The sequence below is a fragment of the Primulina tabacum genome, chromosome 17 (genome assembly GCF_025594145.1).
Source record: "Primulina tabacum isolate GXHZ01 chromosome 17, ASM2559414v2, whole genome shotgun sequence".
Taxonomy (NCBI): domain Eukaryota; kingdom Viridiplantae; phylum Streptophyta; class Magnoliopsida; order Lamiales; family Gesneriaceae; genus Primulina; species Primulina tabacum.
The window spans coordinates 32,694,668-32,713,672 of record NC_134566.1 but is presented as its reverse complement, the minus strand read 5'-3'; the positions used below and the strand labels follow the sequence as shown (position 1 = coordinate 32,713,672).

Genomic DNA, 19,005 nt, shown 5'->3' with positions numbered 1-19,005 from the left:
TCGATTATCAGGTACGTGTTGACGTACGAGCATATGTTGTTATTGTTTAGTATTGATGAATACTATTGTGTTGAACGATGATAAATCACCGGAATTGGGCGATTTGGTATTATATTTGTTGTTGTTTATTATTGTTGATATTGTTGACTATCGTTGTTGGGAGACGTCTCGTTGATGTTGTCACGTTGATGTTGTTCGTTCAACGATATTGCTGTCGCCGGTGTTGGGGTGCGACGTATCGTGGATGTTGTTATTCGTTCGACGATATTGCTGTCGCCGGTGTTGGGGTGCGACGTATCGTCGATGTTGTTGTTCGTTCGACGATATTGCTGTCGCCGGTGTTGGGGTGCGACGTATCGTCGATGTTGTTGTTCGTTCGACGATATTGCTGTCGCCGGTGTTGGGGTGCGACGTATCGTCGATGTTGTTGCATTGTGATGTTGTTGAGGTTGTTGTTGGCTGATTGTCCAGAAACGGTAAAGGGGGTATTTCTATTATGATTTCAGTTATATTTTATTTTGTTAATATAACTATTATGTATTACGATGATGATTGTTGTATATGCTCACCCTTTGAGGGCTGTTTCTGTTGGGCAGGTTACAGGACTATGCGTGAGACAGGATAGTGCGAAGGACTAGGTGTGTCTAGTCAAACAGTCTTGTAGTTGATAGTAGATAGAGACAGTATAGCTTATTGTCTTATTTGAGTTGTATGTGTGTATTTATTATACTGTTTCTGCTACACTGACGTAGATAGTGGGGTGATTGCACTATTTTGTCGTATATGCATTATATTATTACGTCGTCGAAAAGAAAAAATTTTATGCATATACGTCACATGTTGCATGATTACGTGGCGAGGTTTGGGGCGCCACAGATATTGATTCATTGATTGATGTGGATTTATGTTCCTGATTATGGTACATGTTTAGAGTAAGGGTTATTGTTGATATTAATTCATGTTTCGGATTATGATACATGCTACGAATATTTGATTCATGTTCTGATTTTGATACATGTTATGAATATTGTATATGCTTTTATATTGTTTATATGATTGCATGTATACATGATTTATACTTGGAATGTAATTCTCACCGGAGTTATCCGGCTGTTGTCTTGTTTGTATGTGTGCATGACAACAGGTGGGACAGGATCAGGGTCAAGAAGAGAACGAGGCTGGACTAGATAGCGTGGAGATCCGGGCTCAGAAATAAATTAGGAGTCAGCACTGATATGTAGTTGAACCTAGTTGGATTATTGTAGACAATATAAGACTTGTATGTTTATATTTAATATGTAATTCAAATTGATTTACATAACGTTTCCGCTTTGTATTTTAAAAAAAAAAATTTAGACCCTGTTTATTCTAATTGAGTGATTAGTCCCAAAGATGATTAAGAATCGAATTAGCGTCCGGATGCCCACACTTTCTATTCCGGTGGCTTACCGCTTACAGACATATGAAGTAAGGCGAGCCGAGGCTCACCAACACGGGATGGCAGTAGCACAAAGGAAGGGAAGGAGAAGGGAAATTAAAGGAAGAAGTTAAAAGTTTGAAAATAAACAAGAAAGGTTCGCAAGAATTTCTTATAGAAAGCGTCGGATAATTTTGAGAATAGATAGAAAAATTCATTGATTTTAAATTATTTGACTTGTTTGGATAGAAAAATTGAAGTGAATTACAAATCTATTTCCAAAAACAAATTATGCAATTTTAAAATTTCAATAGTAAAAGCATATCAAAAATGTGATTTAAACTGATTTATCTTCTGATTTGAATGTGTACGTAATCGAGAAAGGATTTTAATTTGTGATACATATTCAGTTGTGAATCAAATCTTTAGATAGATAGTTCCCATTTATCTAAAATTGCACCGGATTTTCTTGAGCTTGGGTTCTGTACTAGAATTCATAAAGAGATTTAAATAATTAAATTAAGTAATGAAATTTAATAATCTCTTATTATACTTTTTATTGCATTATTTATTTATTTTATTCACTTTATTATATTTTCCACACATAAATCTATAAATGATCATTTTTGCCTCACCCATCATCCGTGAAGGGCGAAACTAAAAAATCCAAATTAGCTGAGTTGGGGGGAAAAAAATCCATCAGTTTCCATGTACTCATACAACATTTTGATTTTAAACTTTGTTAAAAATATTATTTCAGTAGTATTATAAATTATTTGATTTTTTTAAATTTTGATGAATATATATTTTTTATATTTTAAATTTTTTAAAATTTAAAATATATCATTTACTATTAATATAATAGAACAATGATTGAGCCGCTATTTTAAATTACACAAAAACTCCTGTGAAACGGTCTCACGAGTCAATTTTGTGAAACAGATATTTTATATGGGTCACCCACGAAAAAATATTAATTTTATGTCAAATATATTAATTTTTATCTGTATTTTTTATTTGAATTTCTGTTTTGTCGAATTTTAGTTTTATTTTTAGTTCATTGTATTTTTTTTTACAATCATGATATTTTTTAGACGCGGACATTTATAATGTCTTTCCGATCAATATTTTCGATGAACAATGACTAGAAATGCCAAAAATTCAAAGATATATGACCAAAACTGAAATCTGACAACATGATCGTAACGATATATATATATATATATCATATATAGTATTATTACCACATATATATATATGACTCAAACTCCATGTTTTGATTTGAATCGATCTCATATATATTCATCATCCATGGCATCCTAATAATCATGTTACAGACCATTTCCATTAAAGGATGTCACAAAATCTTCTTTCTCGATCAAATTGTTTGTTCTTTGGCAGACAAAGAAATCAAAGAGCGTGGACTTCATAATCTTTGGAAAGACGTCCCTCATCCGGCGTTGCAACGGATCCAATCTGTTCTTACAAGCTTCGCATACTAACGATAATTCGCACCCGTTTGCTCTGACATCTTCTTTCGCTTCCTCTGATAAAAGAGAATTGAGCAGAATACACCAAGGTGGTGATCTGATGCACGTTCTTTTCGAGTTGATGTATTTCCTTTAGCAACTGCGACGATCCCTTTTCTTTGATTCGACTACGAAGCAAGAGAGGATTGGACGGAGCTTGAAGAAGTTTAGGATCCCGACGAAGAGCGGTCGAGATCAGGATAATACTCGAAAGAGTGGTTTCTATACTGATGTTTTTGGGTGGGTTGATGAGAGGGTACATAATGAGATCATCAAGATCAAGCTCGAAGACGAGTTCTAGAAAAATCATATTAGTAAATATATTCAAAGAATCAAGATTCAAGAAAATACCATTTACCTAAACTACACAAAATCAATCAGTAACTTAACAACGTGAGGATTTTCAGGTTCGATCCACGACTCCAAATAAATAAAGCAAATCAAGATCGCACATGAATCGAATATCGACACCAACAAAGGGAACAACATCAAACGTAAGTGTTGGAAAATCTTGCAACCGTTTAACTGATTATATATAATCAAACAAGGATCGAAAGATTACCTTCTTGAAGCGTGTTTGATCAAACCTCTAAGAGACTATCAGTTGCAGTCAATCTACACACGATATTCACTAAAAATCTTATTTGAATTATGATCAATAACCCATGATTTGAAATCTTTTTGCATGGGATCGATGGAGCCAACTTTGGTTAATTCAAACAACGATTAAACACGTAAATATCGCATATAGATTGACCACAAACGACTGGCCTGAAATTCGTATTCCGGTGGCTTATAGACTTACGAAGTAAGCGGAGCCTCCTCGGCGCCGACAAGGGATGGCCGTAGCACAAAGAAAGGGAAGGAGAAGGGAAAGGAAGAAATCAAAACTTTAAAAATAAACAAGAAAGGTTCGCAAGAATTTCATATAGAAAGCATCGGATAAGCATTGATATGGCTTCGGATTGTTAAATTATGAAACGCTTGAATTTATAGTAACTCATGAATAATCCAAATTAAAGTTTTAATTATTCAAAATTATACTACCAATATTACTAATATTTAATTTATATATTTTAATTTACGTATCAAAGAACGTATCAAAGGTGGTACATGTAGAAAGAGAATAAAACATATATTACTAAAATTAAAATTAATCTGATAAAAAGGAAAAAAATTAAATAATACGACCCCGATACTTCAAAATGTGAAGAAAAAATATGTTGTTTTTCTTTATTTTTGTTTATGTATATTTTAACGTATGTCACTTGAGCCACACTAAGAGAGTATCAGTGTCATATAAATACTATCTGACGGTGTCATATAAGTACTATCCGACGGATTTAGTGGTTTAGAGCAAAAAAATGCCAAAATAAAAAATACAACTCATTTAATGAAATCAAATTATGACAAGTTACAAGACTAAATCCAAAATTGATCAATTTATAATACTGTTTGAAATTATTCTTTAAATTTTGAAGTATATGATTTGAGCCCATAAATGATACTATAATTAATAAGAATAATTTTATATTTTGAAAAGTGATTAACAAGGAACTATTTCCCGTACAAAATTATACTTTTATGTAAACCAACATATACCAAACAAATACCAATCTGAGTATATTATATTCAGTGAATCTTAAAACAAAAATTCCAATAAAATTTTTGTTAGAGCATTATTATTGGAGCTTGACCAAAATAATTGTCGATTTTGACTACTGAGTTGCAATCTTTATGCGATCTTGAGTAGAATCTAGTGGTTTAATTTAACATAAAAACTCTCGTGAGAAGGTCTCACGGATCAATTTCGTTGGTCGAATATCTTATTTGGGTCATTCATGAAAAAATATTATTTTTTTATGCTAAGAGTACTATTTTTTATTGTGAATATATCGGTAAAGATTTGTGAGACCGTCTCATAAGAGACCTGCTCTTAATTTAAAACCATATTGATGAAATAATCTTTATTTTTCTACACGATTAATTGTCCCAACTTGAACTACATTTATCGAATATTCAAACTGAAACGTACTCACCGATATTTCTTTTTCAAAAAAAAGGGAATTTGCCATCATATTTTTTTATTCATATATATTTATATATATAAAATATATGCGAGATATATATACATGTGTGTATATATATCTCGCATCACACACACATACATATATATACGTCTGGAAGCCATCTCCGTTTCTTTTCATCTTCTTGAACAGCAAGAAAGGAGAGAGGAGAGGCCTTTCTTGTTTGTTCTCATCAACCAGTTTTCTTCAACTTTTTATTTTTCCCTCTAAAAACCCTCGTTTCTCCCCAGTAAAAACACAAAGATTTTGTGCGTACTCCACAATTTTAATAAAAGTAAATATCGGACGAAGATTACGCAAGAAGAAATGGAGTTCTGTATGAGGGTTTCGAATACCATACAAGAGATGAAGGCGACCCTGATGATGGTTTTGGTGCAAACCATATTTGCCGTCGTAAATGTCGCATATAGATTGGCTACAAACGACGGCATGAATCTATCCATTCTGGTGGCTTACAGATTCATGTTCGGTGCCGCTTTCATTGCTCCTATCGCATTTTTTGCTGAAAGGTTTGCATTATATGTTTTGTCGCGTCTGGGATTTTAATTTGTGATAAAGATTCGGTTATGAATCAAATCTTTAGATAGTTCCCATTTATCTAAATTTGCACGGGATTTTCTTTTGAATCTTTATGCATGCACACTTTTTCTTCAGCTTGGATTCTGTACTATAATTTGGTTTTGTTGCGTCTTCCATTAAGAGTTTTGGTATTTTTCTTCAAGAAAATTAAAATTTCAAAGTACGGGATTTGATAGTTCTATTTTATAGGAAAAAGAGGCCGAAGTTGACGAGGAGGATAGCCTTTTATTCATTTCTTTGTGGTTTATTCGGGTGAGACGACTCTCTTATGCAACTCTTCGATAGTATATTTAAAATCTGCTATCTTGTTATCTGAAAATCTATGAATTTCTTGTGCAGGGGAGCACTTGGACAGAATCTGTTCTTGAAAAGTTTGATATTAACCTCTGCCACGTTTGTATCTGCCATGATAAATCTTGTTCCAGCGATCACATTTGTCATAGCCATTTTCTTAAGGTAAACTAAATATGGTAACATTTTGCATTACCTTGCGTCGTTGGTTGACAACAGTAACTGATACTCTGTGTGTCAATTTCTGGTGTATTTGTTTCAGGTTGGAGGGATTTGGATGGAATACAAGCGCGGGCAAAGCAAAGGTATTCGGAACGCTATTGGGCATAGGTGGGGCAATGCTCCTCACATTTTACAAAGGTCCAGATTTGAATCTCTGGCGCACCAACATAAATCTGCTGGAAACAACTAAATCCCATCAACATCCAAATACACAGATTCAAAATCATAATCTTGTCTTGGGTGCACTTTTAGCCGTCTGTAGTTGTGTATGTTACTCCGTCTGGTTGATTGTTCAGGTGAGAGAACAACTAAAATAGTCTGTACTACTTGATGCTGCATTTTCTTTTATATTCAGTCCATATTTACATTGTCAGCATATATGGTTTTCTTTAATTCACTGGATTTTTATCTTAAGGTTCTTAACAAGTCATGATGATAATTCTGCATTGAGTGTGAATAATCAACAACTCTACTTGTTGATTTTCTTGATTTTAATCTTATGGAGCAGGCTAAGGCGGCAGAATTGTATCCATGTCCTTACTCAATAACCGCCATGATGGCGTTTTGGGCGTCGATACAAGGCGTCATTTTCGCTCTCTGCGTGGAAAGGGATTGGAGCCAGTGGACAATGGGATGGGACATTAGGCTGCTTACCGCATCTTTTGCTGTATGTTTTCCCCCAAGAATATTTATTCTTGAAAATGGTTTATCGTTAATGATCTGACAAATTTAAATCTAACAGGGATTTCTGGGCTCTGGATTGGTGTTTCCCCTAGTTGCCTGGTGCGTGTCCTTGAGAGGGCCAGTCTTTGTATCAGCCTTCAATCCCATGATGCTGGTGCTCGTAGCTGTTGCAGGATCTCTGTTCTTGCAAGAAAAGCTGCATCTTGGATTGTATGATTTCGATAATCATCTTTTATATGATCATCAAGATTTGTTTGATCAATGACATCCATTTTGATATTGTTCAACAGGTTGCTTGGTGGGATTTTGATAGTAGGAGGATTATACATAGTCCTGTGGGGAAAAGGGGAGGAACTAAAGAAGGTAACACAGTTGGTGCCGGAAGAAGATCAAGACAAGGGAATAGAGGTAGTCGTCTCGGCAAGGAGTGGTAGTAGTCGTTGGAGCAGCGCCAGCAGAAAGGATTTGGAGGCATCGGAACGGAGAGACGAAGCAAGAATTAGCCAGACTCTAACTGGTTTTAACATGATACTATAGAGATCGAGCAGATACACATTTTTGCAGGATATTATGACCATTACATTGTGAATCGAATTTTTCGGATAAAACAAGAAAAAACAATGCATCATATGGTGTGAGGATAAATTTCTATCGAATTGTAGAACATGTCTTTCTGAACGATGTTGGATACACCATGTTCTGTTGGTGAAACATGAGCTCTTTCATTTGCAATTCAATATTATTCATAGCTTATTTAAGACTTAAGTGTATCTCATTATTATCTCACGCAAACATTTTCATTTATTGTATTGTTGACTAGTTAAATTTTTATTTTGCAATAGCCTTTTTTGTTTCCTAATGTTGACGTGAACGTACGTACATACATGCATACGCATATATCTCTGTAGTCTATTTGATTTCTTTTCATCTTCTTAAACAACAGTAAAGGAGAGGCCTTTCTTGTTTGTTCTTATCAGTTGCCGCCACCCTCTAAAACCCTTGTTTCTTGTATCCGCAAACGCCGAGTTGTTGGTCCCACTTGTTGAAATTTAAGATAATAATATAAAAATAAAGAATGAATCGGACACCGATGCTGTAAGATGAGAGAAATATTCGAGAATGAGATGATCTCAACTGATGGAAGAGAGCTTTATATATAAAGCTCCCCTGACTTGTGAACGCGACAAGGCAAATCCAAATTTGACGACGCTTGAAAAATTTTCAACAAATCCAATGTCATCTGTCAATTTGTCTCCACATTTAATGTTATCTGCAATTTTGTTGACATTTCTCTCACTTGGAAATTTGATTGATAATCAAACAAATCTCCACACATCTTTTCAATATTGTTTCTTGTAACCGCAAACGCCGAGTAACTTCAAATCTTGAGATTTACGATAATTTGATAGTCTTGAAACATGGACGGACCTTAGCCTAAAGGTGTACCCAATTGCTGCTATTCGTTGTATGCAAAGTCCACTGAAAAAATTATTGACAAGAACAAATACATACCTTTGAACGCACCCTTTCCCTAAGGGTATCATGGAATTAACCGCACAAAGGATCGAAAGTAAGTTTCAGAGTTTACAAAGTTCCTTTCCAAATTGTACCGTAAAATATATTCCATTAACATTTCAAGTTTTTCGTTCTTTTGTTTTTTTTTGGAGTTACCAGTTAAAGTTGTTATATTGCAACAACTGGTATAATCTCGCTGAGAACAAAAACAAATAATAAATCCCCAATGCAGGTTATCTATACATAGACGGCTAATTTATATACTTCAGATAACATTGATCATTGTTTTGGCTGCACAAAATGTAAATAAAGCTTCATACACGAAAAAGAACAGCAAATTTGCAACAACAAAAAAAAAGTAACCGCAAACTCACAAAGGCATCGGATATCCAATCCAGCAAGTTTTTATGTTTTTATTGATTGAACCGAATCGTCTCCATTTAGCTGGGAAGACCAAGGCTAGTATGACTGACAATAATGACAAATTCCATCCCTATTCTCAACATCCATCCCATGTAGCTACTAGAAGACATTAAACAAGTGAGTTTATTCGTTTCAAAAAACAATCGTGTTTAATCTGATACTACAGTAGCACTAAGCAATGACGTCTTGTCATGTTATTTAAGATGACAAAATAGCTTTGTTGCAGCATACCAACGGCCCATGAAGGTCTTGAGCTGTTATTTAAGATGCGAAAATAGCTTGGTTGCAGCCTGTTATCGTAAAAAAATCAAAAGTCAATCAGAATGAAGTGATTTTATATTTTTCTCCAAAAATTATGGGAAAGGCTAAACAGAGCGTCAGTTGGATGATGGGGCTTACGCAATTATCGACACAGCGCCAATAATCAAAGTATTGTCCAGTACAGTGCTTGTGCCCTGATTCATCACCTTGAATTCTTTTAGCACATGCCTGTAAGAAAGAGCCGATTAGCTTATACCCTGATTGTAAAAGCTGATCAGAAATTAAGGTGAGATCATATAGCAATTTATTGCATGGTTTTGGCAGTCAAAAGTAAGTGTTTTAATTGTGTTTAAAATCAGTGAAGCTCGTGCTTATTCCCCTCTGTCATTGTTGGTTACGCGCTCCATCTATTCACATAAAGAATGTCGTTAACTCTTCCAAAACCACCAAAACCCAAATCAAAGAGAATGAATTGTATCGATTTCACAAATGAAAGTGGCAATCACGATACTAGCATCAAATCCAAAACAATCCCAAGTTTATCCCATGATTCCCCGCATAAATTCACAGTTCTTTTCATATGTTGGAATCCAGATTCCAATGACTTGGGTTTGCTTGTTTAATTTTCTTGAAATCAATTCTCATCATTAAAAAATCCAGAACTTTCTAACTGTGGGAATAAATCACATGCCAGCTCAAACAAATAATCTATTCTACTAGGAAAGGTTCAAGCAAAGTATCCAATCAAATATCTAATTCTGAGGTACTCGATAAAGGAGGAATGAGATGCACGAAATAACTCGTTCAACGTTATTTAGGTAGATGGAAGGAAATACAAAGAATCATATAATAAATGGCGTCAGTTGGAAACAGTAAAGCTCATTAACTGACAACGGAAATCACCTGATATTCTTTTAGTGGCCTAGCACATGGTGCCTTGCACCGGTCTTCAAGTTCCCTCTTTGGATCTACAGGCTCATCGTCTGCCCTAAATGACAACAGGCAAGAAAATAAGAATGTATAGGAGGATAACACCATATTTTGCTGAAACGGACAGACACAATGGCTCTGCGATATTAATTACATAGCCCAAAGCATACTTTGCTGCATTGTTCGATACTGGTAAGAATATAAAGGAGAACTGATGATCTTGAGCACATAAAGTTCAAAAGCCAGTGCAACTCTCATGACTGCTAAGTATGAAAACTCACACAAACAAATAAAGAAGAAAAGGTAAACTAAATTAGGATCTTCGATAACACATAATAGGGAAGTCCGAGATGACATCCAAGTCTTAAAGATTAGCTTCCTAGGAGGAGAGCCGTGCAATATTTATATGTCAATTCATGATTTTTATAGAGCCAACATGGTCACATGGGAATGGTGATATTACCCACCTTTGAGAAGCCAAGTTTCACGGTTGCTCTCTTTAGATAGCTCTCACTTATCTATCAGCATCAGCATATGCAACTAAATTTACCTCTTAATGTAATACAGACCATATTACCAACTTTAACCGAAGGTAGCCATTTTCTAAATCGTTCTTTCACTATGTCAACCTCAATGATAGCACCAAAAGATAGCCCCATAAGAACGAGAGAAAAGCTCAAACCCAAAAGAATGACCTTCTAGGTGGGAAAGTCTGTGATATATATCACTCAATAACTTCTTAAGGAAACAACATGGGATCACAACAATAGACCATGGAAACATAAAAAATCTGAGTCCCACCCACTAATTCTAAGTCTTGAAAGGTAGATAAAATTAGCCAAGATTCTTCTCCATCAGCTCAACAGATGCTTCTGTGAATCAGTAAAAGCAAAACTAGAATAGAATTCAACAGAAATACAGAATATCAATGCTCTATTAATCCATAACACTAGGTAAATCAGATTCCAGTTATCGCACCACACCAACCATGAAACACGGAGATATCGAGGAGCTTAAAGGGACGTGCAAAGATTGGCCTTCGGATAAGATTCCGATATACAAAATACTTCATTTAAGAAGGATCCGCCCATGAGGACAAACAACACTGGATGAATAGCAAAAAATATCAAAATTTTCACACCTCGTTCCTAGAATTGAAAAAAAAAACGAGATCACGAAGGTTTTTTGTGGCGATTACCATCAACTCAGTAACAGCATAGAACAAATTATCTCAATAAAATGGACCGAAAAACAGTGAAATTATCAAGTAAATGAAAATCAAGAATAGCACTCACATAGCGTAGGAATCTCAACTCTAAAGCAAAGCAACCTGCAAATTGAAATAAAATAATCATCAGATCCTCAGACACCGACACAAATTGATAATCATAAGGCCGTCAGCAAGTGAGAAACCTTGCAATAATCAGATCGAATCAAATCGAAATATAATAAACATGAAAATGGAAAACTGGATCTGAAGTGCGAAATAAGAAGATCCAGAGTGCGTCACCGGAAAATGAAAGGCAGCGGAGTTGACGGAGGTGCGTGTAGCAGATGACGCCAATGGTTGGGATAAAAATACTGAACAAACAAATATGGAATTGCAGTGTTTTTAAATAATTAAATCTAATTAATTAAATTAAGTAATGAAATTTAATATCTTATTTATTTATTTTATTTTTAAAAACAAATTATTTATTTATTTATTTTATTCACTTTTATTATATTTTCCACACAACATTAACCATCTTATCTAATCTTATTATATATAAATAAATCAATTTATGTATCGCATTATAAATGAATTTTTTTTAAAATTAATTAATTGAACTAATCAGATTACTTGTTGTCAATTATGGTTAAATGATTAAATATATATTAAATTTTAAATAACTGTTGTTGAATCTACATGGCTTTATTTGAAAAGTTTTAGAAATATGTTCTATATTCACTGACATATCAATCAATATATACTTATATATTACTATTGGCAAAAACTTGTGTGAGACGGTATCACGTGTCGTATTTTGTGAGACGGATATCTTATTTGGGTCATTACATGAAAAAATATTATTTTTTATGCTAAGAGTATTACTTTTTATTTTGAATATCGGTAGGGTTGACCCATCTCACAGATAAAAATTTGTGAGATCGTCTCACAAGAGATGTACTCGTTACTAAAAGAAATATGCTATATATATTATCTATATTATATTATAAAGATTACTTGATGGATCCTACATCAATTGCCTTTGGTCTCCAATATCATATCGAAATTTATATCAAACAATAATAGAAACTCAAGCATTGACTTTAAACCAAAAAAAAAAAAAATTAAAAACTTAATGATGATTAATAGGAAAAAAAATGTACTTAATTATTTATTTTTAATTATTTCAGTTATAAGAATTTGATGCTGTTGGAACGATAAACCAATTATATCAAAGGTCGAGAAATTTTCCAAAAATATTATATATAATTTATTTTAAATAATATTTCATTCAAGAAAATTTTAAAAAAAATGTAGAGATTAAAAAAGGGCTAAATAACACAAATTTAATTAAATTCAAGAATGTCAAACACAAAACCAGTACCAAACATCGATCGACAATAGATAATTAAGAGAAAAATTGATGAACAAAATGGGGAAAATATAGAGACAAATCTCTGGAACTATATATCAGCTGTTACAAAACATAAAGTAGATTTTGATCATGTTTGTTATGCCACCACTTCAGCTTTCTTCTCCTCCTTATCGGCTGCCTCAGCCTCAGCTGGTGGTGTAACGGCGGCGGGCTTCTCCTCCGCCGGCTCAGCCTTCGATTCCTCCGTCTCTACTGCTTCGGGTTGGGAGGTCGCCTCCTCTTTCGCTGCTTCACTCTGCATGCATGCCATGAATTATTATAAATGATGCATAATTAGTTAGTTTGTCTAACATAGGTAAAAGAATTTGATTTGTTCGAACTAATCAAAAAGTATAACTTACATCTTCTTTCTTCTCCTCCTCCGGCTTGGCTGCCTCCTCTTTAATGGTGGCAACCTCCGGTACTTCGGTGGCGGCGACTGTTTCCTCCTTCTGTGGTTCGGGGGCGTCGACGGCCTCACCCTTCAAGACCTTTGATCTACTGGCGCAGGCACCCATTGTTGGACAATCCTTCTCTCTGCGGTGATGATATAAATTGTTTGTTTCGAGAGAGAAAGATCGATGGACGGCAGGGAAAGAAAAGGACAAGATGGGGGGGGGGGGGGGGGGGGGTGGGTGGGTGCCTGCTTGCTTGCTTGTTTGCTGATGATGATTACAAGGTTGTGTGTGGCAGGTTCTTATATAGGTTTTGTTTTTGATGGTGTTTCGGAGAATTTTATGCCTTTGTGGTTTGAAAGCTCCGACATTGTATCCAAGGCATGGATTTATTTCAGGACACCCACTCTTTTCCTTTCTAAAAATGGTTACAAGTCAAGATTCAACATTTAGCGATTGGCATCTTATATATATATATATATATATATATATATTAGTGTACCGATACACGCGTGCGCTTATAAAGTATTTTTTATAATTCATTTAATTTATATTTAAATGAAAATAAAAATGTAATTATAATAAATAGTGAGATACTACACTGTAATTTTGATATATGAATTTAAAAAATATATAGAAAAAAAGATAAAAATATCAAAGTAAGAATTGAACATACAACTTAATGTTTAGATAACAAAGACTATATCCACTTGACTTACACTAAAGTTTTAACAATTTATTAATACATGTAATTATTAAAATAAATCATGACATCAAAAGTTAGTTGATCTAAGGATCTTAAACTTAATAATATAATATAAATATATGAAAATAACAATTTTATGTGAATTTTTATAAAGATTTTGGTAATATGTTATCAAATTTCATTGTGAATTTCTTTATATTTTTTTATAATTTTAATAATTTTCAGTAAAAATTCTGATATAGCAGCACCCAGAGAATTAATAATAATGGAGGAAATGGTCAAATGCAGGTACTACTGCTTGATACTATCTTTTATATAGAAAATGCCGTCCCAGTGCAACGGGTTGGTCGGCTAGTCATTAGTGCATTTCCCTAGTGATCTCTATGTGGATGTATTTGAATTTTGGATGCCTTTATCCGAAAAAAGATCAGAATTACAAAGAAGAATTTTCATTTATTTATTTATAAAATGTTATTTTAACTGTTTTAAAAGAAATCTAACCACGAAATAATCTACTGGGACAATATAATAAATTAAATTATAATCAGTTGAACTGCTCTATATGTGATACAAAATCACACCAACGAGGGATAACAGTTAATTAAAATTTCAAATTTGTGTTAATAAAATTATCAAATACAACTCTCTATATTAATCACCCCAACCACATGTATCCAAAGTTATAACTAAACATTTCAAATATTAAATTTTTCAAAATATTTTTCATTTCAGGAACTTGTAGTCTGCAAAATGCACAAATAACAATGTAAGAAAAAATTAAAATACAATAATCGCAACAAAAATAGTACAATGCATGTCTCAACAATGTTGAGGCACCAAGAAAGCAAGATAAAAAGTAGTTAAAAATTCGGTAAATGCACGGAGGAAAGCAGATAATTTAACAAATACCAAGATGAAAAGCAAACGACGACCCAAGATTTCCACACCGCTGAAGGTAATTTCAAGCTAACGAAAGTTCCGCGGAGGAAGGTTTAATCCAAGGGATGAAAAAAGACCGTCTTTAAGAACTTGATCTCGATCCCAACAAATTAACTTCCTGAACCTTCAAAATCATGGGTGGTGCAGTGCAGATTAAAAGATAATCTTGTGGATGTATTATGCATAGACGTGCTCGACTAAATAGAAAAACCATCTTGGGGGAAACTTATTCTAACATTGTTCTGGATATCTTATTCGACATATTTGAATGAATGGTGTGTCGCACATCATTCGATCAGATGCATGGAATAGAGAAGCCATTTAAACACCAAATCTGCAAAGCATAATTGTGACAGCAGATCAAATTTGGGAAACAAACCATTCTACAATTCTCACCGTCTTCCGCACAAAAAGACCGGTGGATCGAGCAGAAAACTCATATCAGGCCAAGATTTGTTTTATTTCTCAATCAAGGACACTTCAAGACACAACCTTAGGCAGAAGTCTCCAACAAACTTGAAGATACCGTGAGATTCATGCTAAGAACCACAAGCTGACGAGTGTATGGTACTCCAACAAACACATTTGAGATCTCAGCCACGAAGACCAGGACAGACAAAAACAGAACCATAACCTTCTCCCAAAGACTGAACCCATTGAAGAAATAGAAACTCCCCATATATTAAGATCAACGTAACTCTTCCTTCAACCACTTTGAAGAAGATAAAAGAGTGACTATCGCAATCCAAAAAGCTTTTCAAGTTTTTTTATGGTTAAATCTACCCAATTAGCAAAAGCAAGCCAATCATCAACTTTCCAAAAAGGCCATTTAAGAACCTCGCAGCCTGCCAAAAGTTTAAAAGCATTAATAATGCACTATGACAGAGAGCTGGAAGAGACCAAAATATGAGGAAAAAAGCGTATAAATTACCCGGTTATCTCCCGTTAAACCGAAAATAATCTGAGATTTAGAAGAGAAGAATGGGGTATTGCTTTTAGGAAGCTTCTATGTTTTGTTTCAAGAGCACACTTTGGATGATAGGGTCACGTTTTACAAACAGCCTTTCCAAATTTTGACCACATTCCCCTGAACTGCGATATACAGTTGCAAACTCACACGAATCCAGTAGCACTCAATGACAGTGAAAGCAAGAAAGCAGACAACCAGAAGCAATAATAGCATTCAAAAGGATAAATATCAGATTTGAATTCAAACATCAAGCAAGCCAAGGACCCCAAGGTAAAAAACTAGAGAACATCTAGGAACACAAAACAGTAGATTTACTGCCCGATTGACAGTTTCAAGATCCATTTCGATTTCACCAACATGCCTAGCGAAGACTCCGTGAAAGGAGAATCTTCATGACAACCGCAGCAGTAGACATGGGATCTCAAAGTCTTCATCTGTGACAAACATGAAATAACCCCGTAAGCATTGCCTGAGGCTTAAAATTTCAAATAAAAATTTTCAAATTGAGTTTATTGTCACGATATTGGAAGCAAAATTACCCATTTCAGTAACCGCCCCCACCTCGGCGATCATAGGGCCCAGAACGGTCTCGGCTATATCGGTCACCTCCTCCACGACCACCATTATCCCGGTTACGGCCACCATATCTATCTCCACCACGATCAGGACCATAGCGACCACCGCCTCCAGCACTATATCGATCTTCCTTTCCCCCATATTTACCACTTCTACCACCATCACCAGGACACTCCCTAGCGAAGTGCCCCGGCTTTCCGCACTTAAAGCAATCTCCACCACCACCACCACCACCACCACCACCTCCCCTCCTGCTTCCATATTCACGGTCGCGATCATGATCACGCCCACGATCTCGATCACGAGAGCGATCATTATCATAATCTCTGCCTGAACCTTGGTTTGGTTGTGCTTTCTCAACAGTAATGCTTCGGCCATCCAAGTCAAACCCATGCATAGCATCAATGGCCTCTTCCATGGCTTTCTTATCATCAAAAGTGACAAATCCAAAGCCACGGGAGCGACCGGAGACCCTGTCAATAACCACCTATAAAAGGATGAGAAATTTCATGATGAGAAGCCTCATTTTGGCCGTTTCGGATAAAATAATGATTTGAAATCAAAAGGAGGCAAAAAATTGCATCTACAAAACATAGAAATTTTACAATGTCCATTCTACTTGAGTCATAGTAGTGATTAAAGGCACAAATAGATGATTATCAAAAACAAATCACGCAGAACTGACTCAGCTACAAGAAACGAAACTAGGCTGGAGGGAACAAGAGAAACCAGATTATTTACCCAAATACATACAGTATCTTTGTAACAATTTGCAAGGTAACAAATTCTCCACCAGTATTTCATTTCTTCTTTAGGGACAAGTGTGGAAAGGAGGAGTTGCACGGAGGTGATATCATTTCCATGTTTGATGTGTGATATGAAGCAAGTAAAACACAGCTCAACAGTTGGTTATCAAAGAAGATGGTCCTGAATACCAAACATCGAGTTGATTAACTAACATTGAAATTGCTTGTTCATACTATAACTTTGAGTAACCAATCATCTGTGACAAAAATATATATTGAATTTCAAATAACAGTAAGATTGTCCAATATGGTTAATCATTTTCATTATCAAAATTATAAGTTGCCGTGTGAACAAAATCTAGCATAACACAATGTTCAAGAATGTCAATAACCAAAAAATATAGATAAGTGAGGAAAAAAATGACCATAAAGCCATGATACAGATTGTTACCTTTGCCTCTCGAAGATGACCAAACTTGTCAAATGCTTCTTTCAGAACTCGATCAGATGTTGACCACGATAGGCCACCAATGAAGCATCGATATTCAGCCTCATCTGACATGTTCAAACTAATTTTTCTTCGAAGTAAAAGAGTTAGTGAGAGAAGGAAGGCACATATTAGTCAATTCAACAAAATAATATGGCGACCCAAAAAATAAATGGGTTTCAGATAGAATATCATATCAGGTTTTCAATTCATACAACAAAATCGGGTAAAGCATTAAGATCCAATATCAGGTAATAAAGTTATTTAACAAGCATTAGTAGCATGGTAAAACCTGTGACAGACAGCGTGTTGAAACTACCGATAGAACCACCCCAATTTTTAAAATACTGTAATATAATAGTACATCAATTCAACTTTTATTGCTGAACAGAACAATAAAATCTTGTTTATGTTTTCCTGTGAGAAAATAAAAGTCAAACACTACTAACCAAAAAAATTTATAAATTTGTTGATGTTAGCTTCTCCTAGTCAATCAAAACAAGGTAGATTGCAGCATCATTCAGTGCATAAATGGCAAAAACTTACTATAATCACTCGATCGTCACTCCCAACATAAAATATGAGAGAGCATATACTATTAGCAACCGTACCAAATTGTACTACTTAAATAACCTTAACTTTAATGTAAGGGAATAATCTTTCCTTATATAATAGTGGGAGGACATCATAATATTAATTTTTTGAGACACCTAATGCAGATTAGTTCTAAATTAGAGGGGAATGATTATGAACAAATTGTGAGGTACTGAGGTTATTATACTAACTACCTAAGCTCCGAAATCAAACTGATAGTAATGATTTTGGTTATAACATGTCACATGTTTATTCACACACACACACACACACAACATTCAAGTTCTCATCGCTAGTATAACACGAATTGGCAGGGCCACCTACGTACTCGTAAAAAAACAACCTTTCGCAACTATATTACAAATATACTTCCAATACTTCCAATAATTTCATTAGGTGAATCTTTCAAACTCAACTCCCAAGTACATAACAATAATAATTCGACACGAAGGGGCGGAAAAACTATCAGAAGATCAAACTTACGCCAGATCCAGTCCTCAGTTACATCAAAATAATTTAGACAGAACGGAAATTCACTGTACCTGCAGCAAAACAGAGCTACGCAGACTGGGGAAATCCGGCGTAGGTACGGAGGCGAAACCCTAGAGAGTTAAACGTGAAGTGCAAAATGAATGGGATGTATGGGATACAGGCTAGTACCCGAAAGGACCCGATTATTATTAATCTTGTCCGTCCAAAATTAACCTAGTGATTTACACCGTCGGGTTTGAAGGGAATGGATAAGCATGCCTTGCCTTGTACCAATTTTTATATTGATTAAATAATTTTTAATCTTGGCCGTCCAAAATTAGCCTAGTTTGAAGGGAATGGATTATGCTCTAAACGATTTGAACCGAGACACGGGTGTTGAAAAATTTAAAGTTTGAAAACGACTCAAAATAGATATATTCGATCTTAAATTTTATTCAAATTTCGAAAAATCTAAATTTTATTGTTCGAATCACGATGTTCGAGTTCGTATCAAATGATACGAACATGTTCATGAGTTATTCGAACAATTATTCGAAAG

General features: G+C 34.8%; 4 protein-coding genes across 6 annotated transcripts; 1 reads left to right on the top strand and 3 right to left on the bottom strand.

Moving 5' to 3' along the window:
- The first annotated feature begins 5,141 nt into the window (after positions 1 to 5,141).
- LOC142531309 (WAT1-related protein At1g68170-like) lies at positions 5,142 to 7,541 on the top strand. The gene is made up of 7 exons (XM_075637406.1): positions 5,142 to 5,542; positions 5,802 to 5,864; positions 5,952 to 6,068; positions 6,166 to 6,421; positions 6,634 to 6,792; positions 6,868 to 7,019; positions 7,100 to 7,541. The coding sequence occupies exons 1-7, from the start codon at positions 5,340 to 5,342 to the stop codon at positions 7,344 to 7,346; spliced, it is 1,197 nt and encodes a 398-aa protein (XP_075493521.1). The 5' UTR covers positions 5,142 to 5,339; the 3' UTR covers positions 7,347 to 7,541.
- A 1,169-nt stretch (positions 7,542 to 8,710) lies between these two features.
- Positions 8,711 to 11,602, bottom strand: LOC142531859 (cytochrome b-c1 complex subunit 6-1, mitochondrial-like). 2 transcript variants are annotated; one of them, XM_075638128.1, is made up of 5 exons: positions 11,449 to 11,602; positions 11,234 to 11,268; positions 9,912 to 9,996; positions 9,147 to 9,236; positions 8,711 to 9,037 (listed from the first exon to the last, which is right to left on the bottom strand). In XM_075638128.1, coding segments are annotated over exons 2-5 (210 nt in total). In that variant the 5' UTR covers positions 11,236 to 11,268; positions 11,449 to 11,602; the 3' UTR covers positions 8,711 to 9,004. The 2 variants fall into 2 exon arrangements, with proteins under 2 accessions (XP_075494243.1, XP_075494245.1); XM_075638130.1 differs by lacking the exon at positions 11,449 to 11,602 and adding an exon at positions 11,352 to 11,437.
- Positions 11,603 to 12,528: 926 nt separating this feature from the next.
- LOC142531429 (uncharacterized) lies at positions 12,529 to 13,217 on the bottom strand. The gene is made up of 2 exons (XM_075637540.1): positions 12,925 to 13,217; positions 12,529 to 12,818 (listed from the first exon to the last, which is right to left on the bottom strand). Exons 1-2 carry the CDS (start codon positions 13,078 to 13,080, stop codon positions 12,660 to 12,662), a joined length of 315 nt encoding a protein of 104 aa, XP_075493655.1. The 5' UTR covers positions 13,081 to 13,217; the 3' UTR covers positions 12,529 to 12,659.
- Positions 13,218 to 15,761: 2,544 nt separating this feature from the next.
- Positions 15,762 to 18,674, bottom strand: LOC142530349 (glycine-rich RNA-binding protein RZ1A). 2 transcript variants are annotated; one of them, XM_075636150.1, is made up of 4 exons: positions 18,518 to 18,674; positions 17,346 to 17,472; positions 16,112 to 16,635; positions 15,762 to 16,006 (listed from the first exon to the last, which is right to left on the bottom strand). In XM_075636150.1, the coding sequence occupies exons 2-3, from the start codon at positions 17,454 to 17,456 to the stop codon at positions 16,117 to 16,119; spliced, it is 630 nt and encodes a 209-aa protein (XP_075492265.1). In that variant the 5' UTR covers positions 17,457 to 17,472; positions 18,518 to 18,674; the 3' UTR covers positions 15,762 to 16,006; positions 16,112 to 16,116. The 2 variants fall into 2 exon arrangements, with proteins under 2 accessions (XP_075492265.1, XP_075492266.1); XM_075636151.1 differs by having other exon boundaries at positions 17,346 to 17,463.
- Positions 18,675 to 19,005: the final 331 nt, after the last annotated feature.